The sequence below is a fragment of the Megascapheus bottae genome, chromosome 33 (assembly GCF_031878675.1).
Source record: "Megascapheus bottae isolate mThoBot1 chromosome 33, mThoBot2.hap1, whole genome shotgun sequence".
Taxonomy (NCBI): Eukaryota; Metazoa; Chordata; class Mammalia; order Rodentia; family Geomyidae; genus Megascapheus; species Megascapheus bottae.
In genome coordinates this window covers 3,035,690-3,049,297 of record NC_143541.1, presented here as the reverse complement: position 1 = coordinate 3,049,297, position 13,608 = coordinate 3,035,690, and the positions used below count along the sequence as shown (strand labels likewise).

General features: G+C 43.4%; 1 protein-coding gene across 1 annotated transcript in view; it reads right to left on the bottom strand.

Moving 5' to 3' along the window:
- Itpr1 (inositol 1,4,5-trisphosphate receptor type 1) overlaps window positions 1-13,608 on the bottom strand; it is a 275,564-nt gene that overhangs the window by 126,096 nt on the left and 135,860 nt on the right. The window contains exons 31-37 of the mRNA XM_090323963.1: window positions 13,049-13,174; window positions 10,937-11,137; window positions 8,973-9,224; window positions 6,769-6,894; window positions 4,950-5,078; window positions 2,980-3,100; window positions 466-650 (exon numbers count right to left, since the gene is read on the bottom strand). Of these exons, the coding sequence (XP_090180089.1) occupies window positions 466-650; window positions 2,980-3,100; window positions 4,950-5,078; window positions 6,769-6,894; window positions 8,973-9,224; window positions 10,937-11,137; window positions 13,049-13,174 (1,140 nt within the window). The remainder of the gene's footprint in view (window positions 1-465; window positions 651-2,979; window positions 3,101-4,949; window positions 5,079-6,768; window positions 6,895-8,972; window positions 9,225-10,936; window positions 11,138-13,048; window positions 13,175-13,608) is intronic.

Below are 13,608 nucleotides of genomic sequence, written 5' to 3'. Positions count from 1 at the left end.
GGCTCTTCAGACTCACAACGGCCCCAGGGAGGAGATGTTCCTAACACCTGTTTTCTAAGTTATGAAAACGGAGACACAGAGATATCAAGCAACTTTCCCAGGGCTACACCACTTGTAAGCGGCAGAGCCAGAATGTGAACTCAGGCTGTGGCTTGAGACCACAGGGAGAACCTTGGGCTCTTGCTCTGAGCATCCTCTAAATACTTACAGACCTTTCCTACCAACAGGAAGACAGCCCGTTCTTTTCAAAGAAATCTGTCCCTCCATAACTGTGAAAGACCATGAGTCTGTCAGGAATTTAGAACCTCTTGACTAGTTGGAGCATCCAGGTCCTCTGTCTTTTCTGACATGCAGTTATCCCCTTCTTCACTGACATCTCCCAGCGGCCGAGCTCACATGTTCCCTGACCTGAGGACGCACAGCCGTGTGTGGGAGCCGCCTGAGCCTGTCAGCACCGAGCGTTACCTGCAGTCTCTCGATGATATTCCGGTAGTCTCGGGAAGCTGCCAGGACGGAATCCCTGCGAGCTGCATTGCGGGCCGACAGCCTCCAGTTCATGGCGGTTTTCTGCACGATGTTGTGAGACTTCAGGAACAGGTTGTTCACTTGGCTGTCCAGGTCCACGGGAATGGCAATGGCCCGGCTCTTGGCTGCACAGGGGACAGATGTGGCTTGAGCCTGGAGCATCTGCAGACGGCCTTACCTCCCTGTCACCCACGAGGCCAAGTTCACCACGTTTGTCACACATCTGCTTACGCGGTCCTGCGTGTGAAGACTCAGGAACTAGGACCTGATGGCACCATCTTTTATGTTAGGGTTTCCCAAGGTGGATTCTGGGGCAGTGGTGCCAAAGAGCATTAAAATGTGAGGCTGAGTTAACAGCAGCATGTCAATGCAGATTTCTTAGTATTAACAAGATGTCAGTCTTGCTGCTGAAGGGGAAAAAAACCCAAAGCAGTCATTTCCTATCTTTCCTGCTTGCAAACACTAGAAGTGAAAAAAAAAATAAGGCTTTTCCCTGTACCTAACTGTAAGCACAGCTCTTGCATCCTCAAAATTACATTGAAATCTCAACAACCAAAAAAAAAAAAAAGAACCAGTTTCCTGACACTTTTATATAGAAAGTAAGAAATATGGAAGAAAAACACAGATAATGAAAATATAGGATGCATGGGGCATGCTCATTATGTGCCTGGGTACTCCATGTCAAATATTGCACACATGGTCTTTAGTCTTTAGTCAAGGGGCACAAGGCAGAGTTCTGGAAGTTAATGGTGTGGCTATTTTCATGCCATTTCATAAGCATTGATTCTGTTTTGTCTCATCATTACTGAGACTACTGCATCATTTCACTTCTCCAATGTGTTGAGCTAGTCCAGTTGGTGGCTTGCTCAAATTCTAACAGGCTGAATGCCTGGGGTAAGGACTCATGCATTCTACATTGCCACAACAAACACATTCTCTATTTCAGACAATGATATCTGAGGAAAAGAGAAAAATATTTTCCCCTAAAGTCTCTGTGTGTGACACCTTTCATAATGAACTCACAGTAGACATACTTTGAAATGCTCATGGCTCATGGTTCAAAGCCAACCTGGGTAGAAATGTTTATAAGACTCTCATTTCCAATTAACCACCAACACGTAGGAAGTGCCACTGTGGCTCAAATGGGAGAGTGCTAGCCTTGAGCACAAAAGCTCTGGAACAGTGCTCAGACTTTAATCTCTTATTGTGAATCACTGCCACAGAAATATAAAATAGAGACTGATCCCCACCATGTGAGAGGAAAGGAAAGGAGGAAGAGGCCCTGGAACCCAGCTGCTGAGATCTGGCTGGAGAACTGCGTCAGAATCTACACTATAGCTGACCAGCCATGAAGCAGTGTGCAGAGCTATACATGCCTTCATCCCCCAGCTACTCTGCAGAGAGCTAAGGAAGCTACATTAGACAGATGACCTTCTCCACTTGGGGCAGGAAGTTAGCCCCTCTGCACAGCACTGCGAGAAGGTGGGGAATGGGTAGGAAAAAAATGAAGCCCATTCTTAGAGGCGAATCTCCTAAAATCGGATAGTAGAAGAGTAATCAAGAGGCTGGTAAGGGTAGAGGGGAGGATGGGTACAGAATGGACGGATAACAGGTACTGAGTGAGACGAAGGAGTAAGTTCTAGTGCTCTTACCCAAAGCCCTGTAGGTTGACCATGGTTTGTAACCCGTTCTCACATGTCCAGGCTCTTAGAACACAGGGGTTCCCAAGTCTTACCACAAAGGAATGCCAAATCATTCCTTTCATCACAACACCCTGTGTGCAAATATCAAATGATCACATGATCTTCCAGAATCATGTCTGATTTTCGGGTCGATGAAAATTCGACAGGCAGCTCAATGGAGTGTTTGCCTACATTCACAAGGCTCTGGGTTCAATCCCAACACCACACAAAAGACAGGGAAAGTAAAAGGTCTAGTCATGTCAGGGTGGAAGCAGAAATGGTTTTCACAGCTTCCTTTTCAGGCAGCCTGCATGAACTGAATGCTGGAGGACATGGAGGAGGGACTGGAGAAGAAATTGTTATGGGGAAGATGGGAGCAGAGCAACACTTCTGGGAAAGGGGGTTTTCTGATTTTGATGGATGCTTTACAGGAAGGCCAGTCTCCATATGGCCAAATATATCTGCTTGATTAAGCAAATAAGCATCTTGAGGGACTTCCCAGGGTCTCAAGGACCCCTGGTTACTGTAACTCACCAAGTTACAGAATTTCAAGACATGAAATCTTGTTTCTCAAGGACCATCTTACTTTGAGACTGGCTGATTCATATGGTAGGAGAAATAGTGCTGGCAAAGAGAATGAGGAGTCGGGAAGTCAGCTCTGGGTCTGGCCTCCCAACATCCCCTGTGTAACCTTTGAGCTAAAACAACTGCTTAATAAACAGTAGGCAGTCCATTTTTAGCCCATTATATCCAAATTAACCTGATATCTTACCTACATCAGAAAGGACTCGGATACAGCTCTCCACAGAGGCTTTCTGGCCTGGCATTAGCCAGTTGCAGTGGTAAACCCTGAACACGCCCTGCAGTAGTTGCACAAAGACAGGTTGGCGAGTCTGTAAGAAAGAGATCAGAAGAGAGGGAGATCAAGAGATTTTGAAGATTACTGATGACTGAATCATAAACAAATATCTCTAGCCAGGTATGTTGTCTGTCTCATGTCTATAAGCAGAGTGACTTAGAAGAAAAAATCAGGACTGCTGTTCATAGCCAGTTAGGTAAAAAGTTAATGAGACCCCCATCTCAATCAGTAAAGCCAGATAAGAAAGTGTACACTTGCAGTCCCAGAAGCATGAGATGCTTCACACAGGAGGATCACAGTCCAAAACCAGCCCTGGGCACAAAACGGAAGACCTTAACCCCCCAAATAACTAAAATAAAAATATTAGAAGCCTGACTCACGTAACCGAGGGCTTGCCTAGGCCTAAGAGGTCAAGAACCTAACTCGCAGAGAGAAATGTCTGTAAGTTATAGTCTCATTGAACTAGAACTTACTGAGCATCCACTCTGCTTCCCTCCCATGCCTGCCAAAACAAAAGAAATAACTGGAGAAGTATAACTTGCCTCCCTCTTTCAAATGCAATGATAATCTGATCCTATCAGTTCACTGGACTCCTTGGGCAAAAGGACCTGGTGCTACTCCAGCCTGGATATTATTTAATCTGAGTCTCGCACAGATTCACATTGAGGTGGTAAAGCCTGAGACGTGGGGCTCTGTGGGAGGTTCTTCAGTCATTGGGATGTGCCTTGAGGAGTCCTGGATCCCATCTTTCCTCGCTTTGTCCCTCCCTTCCTCTTCCCACTTCTCTCCAGTTCCTGCCTCCAGTTCAGTTAGCTTCTATGCATGCTCTGATCTGCCGCCATCATCACAGCTGAGCCAATGCAGGTGCCATGTCTTAGGATCTCCCAAACTATGATTTACACAGATTCTTTTTCTCTTATCAGTTGTCTTAAGTGTTATATTCCTGTTAACAGGAAGCTGAATAATACACCTACCAGTCACATTTTTCCCAAATCTCCTTTTCCTAAGTCCTCAGGTGCTGTTTGTTCTTGAGTTTTATCCTGCCTGTACAGTAACTCTTGGATCTACCCTGCAGGCCACTTTACATTCTGCCCTTAGTCATTGATGTTGACCTTCTGTTAGCCTCTTCACTTTCCCGGCTACAGTTTCACCTTATTCATGTTCGTCTCTGGTCTCAGAAATTATGAGCCGCATACACCTATTCCCTTATTCACAAATTAGCAAACAAGTGCCAGTTACAACTCAAAGTTCAAGGAACAGAGAAATAAGGAGATAATCATGCACTTGTAGCAAAAAGTAGGGCTGGAGATGTGTCTCAAGTGGAAGAGTGCCAGCCAAGCAAGCAAGTCCTGAGATGTCCTGCGTATAAAAAGCCCCTATATTACTCCCTGACAACAAACAAGGTAATTTCAGGGGTTTTATTGTTGAGAGTGTCGGTATGTGATTTAGAGGGAGGTACAGAAATCCTGAAGAGGGTCGATACATCAAAGATTTTAAAAAGAAAATCCCCATCATCAGTAAGTACAGCAGGTCCTCCAGTGCTGCTGGTTCTTCATCTTTGAACACCAGTCTAAGAACTTCGATGCCATAGTAGGTATTGCACGCCATCTAGTGATGGTCTCAAGTCTACAGTGACATGTCCTAGGTTCTAGGCACTGATCCACAAGGTCGAAGGACTTGGGCATTGGTGAAATCCAGTGTCTGAGGACTGGAGATGTCCCGGACTGGTCGTGACCAGCCCTGTCAATGCTGTCTTCCACCAGGTAAACAGAATCTCTGATCAATGCCTGTCGAATGGCAGGCTGAGAGCTGCACACCCCTTCTGTGTGAGGCTGGGCGGTCCAAGACCACACCACCCCTGTGCTCCATGCTGCGCTTCTCACCTGCAAAGTGGTACTCTGGTCTGAGAAGGGAGAGCTGAAGAAGGTGGTAACGATACTCATGACGATTTCAGTAACGTACTTCTCCAAAATCGAGTCTGCGTGTTTCCTGTCACTTGTGTTGTTACAGGCCTGGAAGATAATTGAGTGCTTTAAATGTTAGACCTAAACCAAGTAGGAAAAATATTCACAAGCGCATGACCCTGCCTGCTGCATATCCTTACTAAAGGAAAGCTAAAACCTACACCTCACTATTTCTCCCAGCAAGAAGTTAACCATAGAAAACTAATGGTGAAAGACAGGTAACATCAGCTTGGGTATCATGGTAATGATTCATGAGACATCCAGATTGGTAAGAGATTGATAAAGCCATAAACTGAAAATTCCTCTCCATGTCCAAATCTGTGAGGAGCAGTAAGAAGCATGGTAACCCTAGGTGTCTCAGTTTGTTCCTTCCAATAGAACTGGCCTCCCGAGCAAGCCATCCGTCTCCTCCACAGGGCTTTAATGCATGTAATCAAGACAGTGAAGGGTATTTGCATGTTTGACAGCCTCCGGGCCTCTAATGCTCATTCAGTAAGAGTTGTACTCAGATTACACTGTTCAAAACAGCAGATCACAATTTGGAATAAATGCCTACATAGGTTTTATGTCGGTTAACACCTTAGATTTAAGCTGTATTCTACTTAATTTTGTTACTTAAAAGTAAGCGTAGACATTGTAGGTTTAAATAATCTATGATCACCAAGCTTATTCATTCTATGAGATTTTAAATTGCTTCTATTAAAGAAAATAAGGGATGAAAAAACTTTTAATAGTTGATCAAGTTCTAAACCTTAGTTTCAGCAATTTTTACAGTATTTTTAAACAATTAAATGGAGGGCTTGATAAAGTATTGGCTGGTGGCTGTCCTTATAAATAATGGACTGTTTGGGTATTGCTACAATTACCTTTTTGCCACAAGAGATTGGGTGGTACACAATGTGGCTATGTAGTAACAAGTCCTTTACAAAGAACTTCAACAAAAACTGACTTCAAGAGACAAAGGAGGCTTCAAATTCCAAACCTCGGGTCTAAGACAAATGGAGTTGTAGGGGGCTGGGAGTTTGGCCTAGAGGTTAAAGTGCTTGCCTAGCATGCACGAAGACCCGGGTTCGATTCCTTGGTACCACATATAGAAAAAAGCCAGAAGTGGTACTGAGGCTCAAGTGGTAGAGCTCTAGCCTTGAGAAAGTCCAAGGACAGTGCTAAGGCCCTGAGCTCAAGGCCAGGACTGGCAAAAAAAAAAATCTTTCTTAAGACAAATGGAATCAAAAGGCTTGAGATTTAAAAGAAATATATATCTGTGCAGCACCAACATCTGAGCTGAGTATTAATTTGTGGACAGTCATCAATTAGAAAGTGCAGTTTGGGGTATTTTGTTTTGGTGGGGTCCATATAGAGGATTATTAACTCAGGGCTTTGTATTTGTAGACAAGTGCTCTATTACTCAAGCTATGCCTAAAGCCCAGAAAATGAGTTTTTGTGTGTAATTACACATAGTCAAGTAGAAAATACCATCATTTCACAAGTTACTTTTTTAAATATCAAAGTATTTTGTTGAAATAGGAAACTGGAAAGAATCTCATCAATTATTCTCTGAAGAATCTCTTTACCTATACTATTCAGCTCTACCATCAAATTTCAATAAATCTCCACAATACATTGTGTTCACAGAGATCACACACACACACACACACACACACACACACACACACACACACACACACACACACACACGTGCGCACAGACTTTATGTTTCTTTAATTTCAGAAAGCCTTACCCTGCAGATGTCCACTAGGAAATTTTCAAATAACTTCCACATGTGATTGCTGGTGTAGATCTCCTTCATTTCTACCTCAGTATCCACATAGCAGTGATTGAGGAAGTTGATGTATGCGATTTTAACCTGGAAGGCAGAGGCATGCATCAGTGAAAATCCAACTTGATGTAGATGGAGTGGATTAGCTGCATTCTCCTACAAGTACAGAGCACAGGTCCTCATAGCTCTCACTTCTATTATCTTCTTATATTCCCAAATTTGGAAAACAAACAAACCATACAGATTTTAGAAAGGTAGTATTCTTCATGACTTCAGGGTAAAGGAATGATGAAAAAATTCTGACCACAGGAAAGGGATACATTTGATGACACTAAATTTAAGAATTTCCGTTCATGCTTGCTATCCTCAACTACTCAGGAGGCTGAGATCTGGATGACTGAGGTTTTAAGCTGGCCAGAGCAAAAAAGGCCATCACACTCTATCTCTAAAACAACTAGCAAGAAGACTACAGGTGTGGCTCAGGGCGGAATACCAGCAGAGGGAGTGTGGGCCCTCGTATCAGTAAAGAGCAACAAAAATTCTGTCCAGGAGACGGTACCATTACAAGTTGGTTGGCACTGTTGAGAGATGTCTGCAGTGCTGAACCAATGAAGAACGTCTACATATCACTGCACACACCTCAGGAGTGTCTTCTCAAAGGAATACAAAATATCCAAAAGACACATGGAAAAAGGCTCTGCCTCATTTAGTAATCCAGGACCCAAACATCAAAACCACTATACGAAATGACTTCGTGTGGCCAAACAAAAAGTTCATTCATAAAAGACCGCAAGCCTGAATGGATAAATAAAATGTAATCCATCCATATTACAATACAAGTATTGCTATTAGTTAAAAGGTGCATGAGCCTTAAAAAAAATATGCTAAGTGGAAGACCAGCCCGCATTATAGATCTTGTTTATACTCAATGTCCAAAAGAGGCACAGACTTGTGGCTGTCTAGGCCTGGGGCTACTGGAAAGAACTAGGGAGTGACTCCACATAGATACATGGATTCTTACTGGACTGACACAAGCGTCCTCTGCATAGACACAAATATGCAGGTGAATGTGTGTATGTGTATACATACATATAGTATGTGTACGCATATTGTGTCTGTCTGCATGCAAAACAATGGAACAGACAGTAACATAACAAGTATTTCTGTGAGAGGCAACAGGCTAGGAGACTTTTTATGAGCTAGCCCTTTATTATCTCTAGCATTTGAACTTTTCAAAACTTTGTACAAATCTAAAAAAATCATGTGATATATGTTTGGTATGTACATGTTATACAAGTTATATAATTTCTGTTTAAAATATAAACTGAAGAAAATGGAGGAGGGAATGACACTGTTCAAAAAGAAATGTACTCATTACCAGACTTACGTGACTGTAAGCCTTTACAATAAGAACTTTTCTAAAAACTGAGGTGTATATACATATATATATACACACATATTTAAATAGGTAAGGAAATGAATATATATATATATATATTACCAACCTAGGCAAATAAGGGAAAATGAAGCCTGGGAGGAATAATATCAACATTGAATAAGAATTCTTTAGGGGTGATCCAGGCGTGGTGGCTCACACCTATAATCCTAGCTACTCAGGAGATGGAGATCTGGATCACGGTTCAAATCCAGCCTGGGTACTAAAGACCATGAGATTCTTATCTCCAATTAACCCCTAGAAAATGAGAAGTGGGGCTGTGGCTCAATCGGGTGGGGGTTAGGGAAGTAGCCTTGAGCTTAAAAAGCTCAGGGACAGCACCTAGGCCCAGAGTTCAAATCCCATAACTGATAAATAAAAAAGAATTCTTTAGGGGTAGAGGAATTATAAAATTATTTGATTTTATTAGTGATTATCCGAAGCTCTAAACTTCTTTTAGTGGTCATTCATCATTGCTGGACCCAGTCTTATTTCTGAGGTGTGTATTCAGGGTACACAGGTTGAGTGAACCTTACTTCCTGCTTCTCTTAAGGAGGCAGGAGAAGCTCAGAACCCCCGTTTCTGTGCTTAGGAAAAGGCTCCAGCGACGGAGGTTCTCTCTACAATATGAGCTGTAGGCCTCCGAACCCCAAGGGCTCACCCAGGTGCCCTGGTCCTACACGCTGCACAAGAAGCAGGGTCACAGGGTGCCCCAGCCCAGCTCACTCACCTCGGGGATGCAGTCCTCGTGGGTGACCACGCGGACTATGTCGTCCAGTGGGAGCAGCGAGTTGCACTTGATCTCCGTGTAGACGTTCTTGCCCTCCGTGCACACAGCCAGGAGCTCCACCAGGTGGATGTGGTACATGAGGGGGCTGTTTTCATCCATCCGGTCCCGCTCGGACCGCATCATCTGGATGAGTGTCTGGAAAGAGGCTCTGTCGTTGTAGAACACCAGGACATCCTCTCCCGAATTGACCAGCTGCAGGAAGAACAGGACCCATTGGTATCTTGAGCTTAGCACCGTGGGAGTAGCCCTTAAACAATTCTAAGTGCAGAGACAGATGAGGGTCTTGGCAAACCAGTCTTCCCAAACCAGTCTTATGTTCTATATTCCTAAACTCTTCTGGATTGCACCTATTTACAGGGTTGATTGATCAAAAAGCCCTAACAGCATCATTTTGACCCACAGAAGAAAAACTGTAATGCTGGCCGGCCCTAACACATATCAAACAAAAGAAACTGCATACAGACACAAATGCATCGAAAGTTAAAACACAGATAATGTACTTGCACGGGTATTCCCAAACTGCATTAAGCAGGCTATGATTTTTCTATTTTTTCATTTCCACCTTTTTGTTATGTTTTACAAGGCATTCCTTTTCATCCACTGTTGTATCTCTTCAATCAAATTATTTCTATGGTCATCAATGGTCAAAACATGCTCTAAACACTGGTGGCTCTTGCCCATAATCCTAGCTACTCAAAAGGCTGCGATCTGAGGTCTGTGGTGTAGGTAGGAAAGCCTGTGAAACTCTTATCTTCAACTAACTACCAAAAAAATGCCTGAAGTGGCACTGTGTCTCAAGTGGTAAAGTTCCATCCTTGAGCACAATAGCTGAGGGACAGTACCCAGGATCTGAGTTTATGCCCTAAAAAGCCAAATCATTTCTTTTCATAACTTGTTCCCTGGGAGGTGGCGACTAATAAATAAATAAATGGATTTCAGCTCTACATAAAATACAAAAGATTTTTTTTAAAAAGATAGTACAACTTATTAAGATAGGTCAACTTATTAACAACTGATCTGCATGAGCCAAATATAAAAAACACACTATCAACAGGTGGCCCAAACTCATTGTGTCTCAGATTCTCCATAAATAAAAATGTGGGCAAACAAAACTTCTGACTCAGAATGCTGTTGTGTAGAAAAAGAAATGATTTTATATATAAATTCTTCAGAACAGTGTCCAGGGTATGATAAGCTGTTCTCACCTTCATTATCTCATTTAACGCTCACTGATTCTGCTCAATATTCACTTACAGAAATGCTTCACTGGGGGCTCGAGATGTCCAAGGATACTAGCCAGTGAAGTGGCACCACCAGCGTTCATACCGTCCCAGGCGGGACCAACGCCAAGTCACACTGCACGACTGCCACCGGGACCATACTGGTGAGTGGGATTAGAAATCCAAGGGTTACCAGTTCACTCAAGATTTCAGTTGAAAAGACAGGAGTGACTGAGTACATATGGAAGCCATTCTGCTGTGATGGACAAGGTGAGCCTTTTCTGATCAAAAAGGACCCAATAAAATTGCATGATTCCACAGCTACCCCTCATGAGAATCGACAAATGAAACAACTTGGAGCTAGCTAATTGAGTGACTAATTAAAGACGTCCCCATCCACAAGAAGGAGCCCTAGCCACATCCAATCTACATCTCGTCTGTTTTGGCACACTGTTTCTCTTCCTTTTTCCCTCTGAGAAGAATCCAAAGCAACCTTCCTTATAAGATTTATTGCTCAACAAATCAGATCAGCCTCTTGCCTAAGCCCACAGGCAGGAAATTATAGACACAATCCGGGCTGCCCTTCCGCATGGCAGAAGGTGCCCCTTCATATAGAGACAATTCAGTGATTTCTCAACTCCCACAGAAGCCCAGGTGGAGGTTGTAGAAAGATGCAATGGTCACCTCAGCCATGACCATGTCTTGGCACTTCTTAATGAATTTGCCCTCCGCCTTGACGATTGTCTGCAAGAACTTTATGTACTGGACGTTTCGCCCGTGGGTCTCTATGCAGTGAACGAAGTGCTGCACCACTCGCTCGTTGATTTCACTGCACAGCTGGAAGTTGTTCATGAAGATGTGCTGCATTGTCACGGCCTCCAGGATCTGGCACAACACAAGGGCGAGAGCAGAGGGGGATGCTCAAAAGGGGGCTGGAGCAGATTCGAAGAGGAGGGATGGAATATCCCATTAAACACACACACACACACACACACACACACACACACACACACACACACACACACACGCTGTGTTCTCACTTTTGAACTAGCTTCTGTTTTAGTAAACACAATAAAATAAACAAATACTCAGCATGATGGATGACAAAGGGACCCTCAGCATCCAGATCAGGAAATAGTATAGACTGCTTCTTATCCCACACCACTGTAAGGTTACACAGGTCAGTCTGGCCTGTCCTTGGACCCCAGGCGCTGTCCCTCATCGGGATGTTTTGTCTCATTGCATGAGTATCATTAATTCCACTGCAGATGGGGGACTGGGAGAGGACACTGCTTTAACACCCCGTAATGGCATTCATTTTACAGTGGGACCAGCAGTGCTGCTCTCGACTTTGTGTCTATCTTCTGGTTAACAGTATACACATTTGTTCACATTGGGTTCAGACTCATGAATGGAATTGGGAGTGGGGGGAGAGTAATAAGTATGCCAGGCTTCAGGAGGTACTGCCAAATAGCTTTTGAAATTGTTAGCCTACATCTCCATACAGCTACCATTCCATTATCCTCCCTCGTGCTTCCTACTGTGGGCCTTTTACATCTGAGTCAGAATTTATCATGCACATGTAAGACACATGCGTTTAGCTGATGATATGTGCACCTCTCACATGTGCCAGCCATCTGGATTTTCTCTAAGATGGAATATCTAAGTATTTCGCCCATTTGTAGAAGTGGGTTGTCTTTTTTGTTATTGAATTTCTAAAACTTGTTATGTATGCTGTGGAAAATGAGTTATTTATGAACACATTCAATGCAAAGTGTCTCATCTCTGGCCTGCCTCTGGATGCACTCAGTGGTGACATCTAATGAACAGAAGTTAAGATTAACGGGACCCAATACATCCATGTTTTCCTTTTAAAATTAGGGCTGTTTACATAGTGTGCTCACTCTTCAGTCATAAAGATATTCTTCTGTTTCAGGAACTTTATTTTTCACTTTTTAGTCGAGTTTTTGAAGCCTTTTGAGGTTTAATGTTTGGTGGGGGTAGAGCTTCAGTCTTTATATTTTTCTTGACAAGATGCATCATACTTTTACATGGATATGCTGAATGGAACCCTTTGGTGAAACTAAGAATAATAAAATCTACAACAAAGATCTGGTATTACCCCACCAATTAGCTGTCCTTTTTCTAGAAAGTGTCACTAGTACTCATGAGTATGAGTGTACACATATATAAAGATGTATTCTGCTGTTATTATTTTCAAAGCCCCAAAATTAAACATTGGCTACTCATATGAGGATTTTTTTAAAGTCATAGCCACCTTATGGAATGTCATTTAGCCATCACAAAGAGCAAGAAAAAAAGCTATCCGTTTATGATGTGCAAAGGTAACCAATAACATGCTAAATGAAAAAACATGCAAAGTCCAATATAACGTATAAAGCAGGGCGCTATTTTGCTCAGTTGTGTAATAGACCCTTAAAATATTTGGATACACAGTTATGAAATTAAAATGTAACGTAGATATGCTGTGTGTATATATTATATGCTTGGTGAGGTGATAAAACTCAGCACTTCTCTTTTTCTTTCCTAGGAAAGGGATGCTATTAGGAAAAAACAAAGACATGTTATTTTATTTTGCCCATCACTGTGTTCCTTCCTCCCAGCCCCCACCCCAAACTCTACAGGTGGGGAGTGTGTATAGCCTCCTGACAGCCCATCAGGCTTCCCCTGTGGAATGTACATATCCTGACAAGTCCTATAAGGCTGACGGGCAGCAGAACACGCCTTTCCCTATATACGTTCTGCACACGGGTTCACCAATACACTCTGTCTTACCCCTGGGTTGAGAAACAGATTGATGTGTTTATGTAGCAAAGCTTGATTCTGCTGGTTGCCTGCGCAGAAATTCTGTAAAAACTCGTGAGCCAGCCTCATTATCTCCTGCATCTTGGTGTCTTCCGCCTGTGTGAAGGACAGAGATGTAAAGCACTGGTTGCCAGGCCATGTTGCGACAGGTGAGCTGCTTCAGGAGATGCTTTGTGACCAAATCAGCCTCTCTGGCTGTCCCTGGTGGCTTCGGTACACCTGAGTTTAAGCCCATGGACTCCAAGCCTGCACTAGCCTTGGTCTCCTCATCTGTCACGTGGCAGAACATGAAGCCTTGCTGCGTTTTGCCACTTGATTGCACACTTTCACCAGGCTTTGTCAGTTGACACAGATGTCCAAACAGACAGGCCCCTGCATGCATGCATGCATTCACACACATGCACTTCGCGCAAATTACCTGCACTGCTTCATGGTTACAACAGTTACATTAGCTATATGCCTTCACCCTCCATAACTGAACATGGCAGGCATGGGCTCTAAGCCCAGGTGCCCTGGGGAGTGGCCACGCA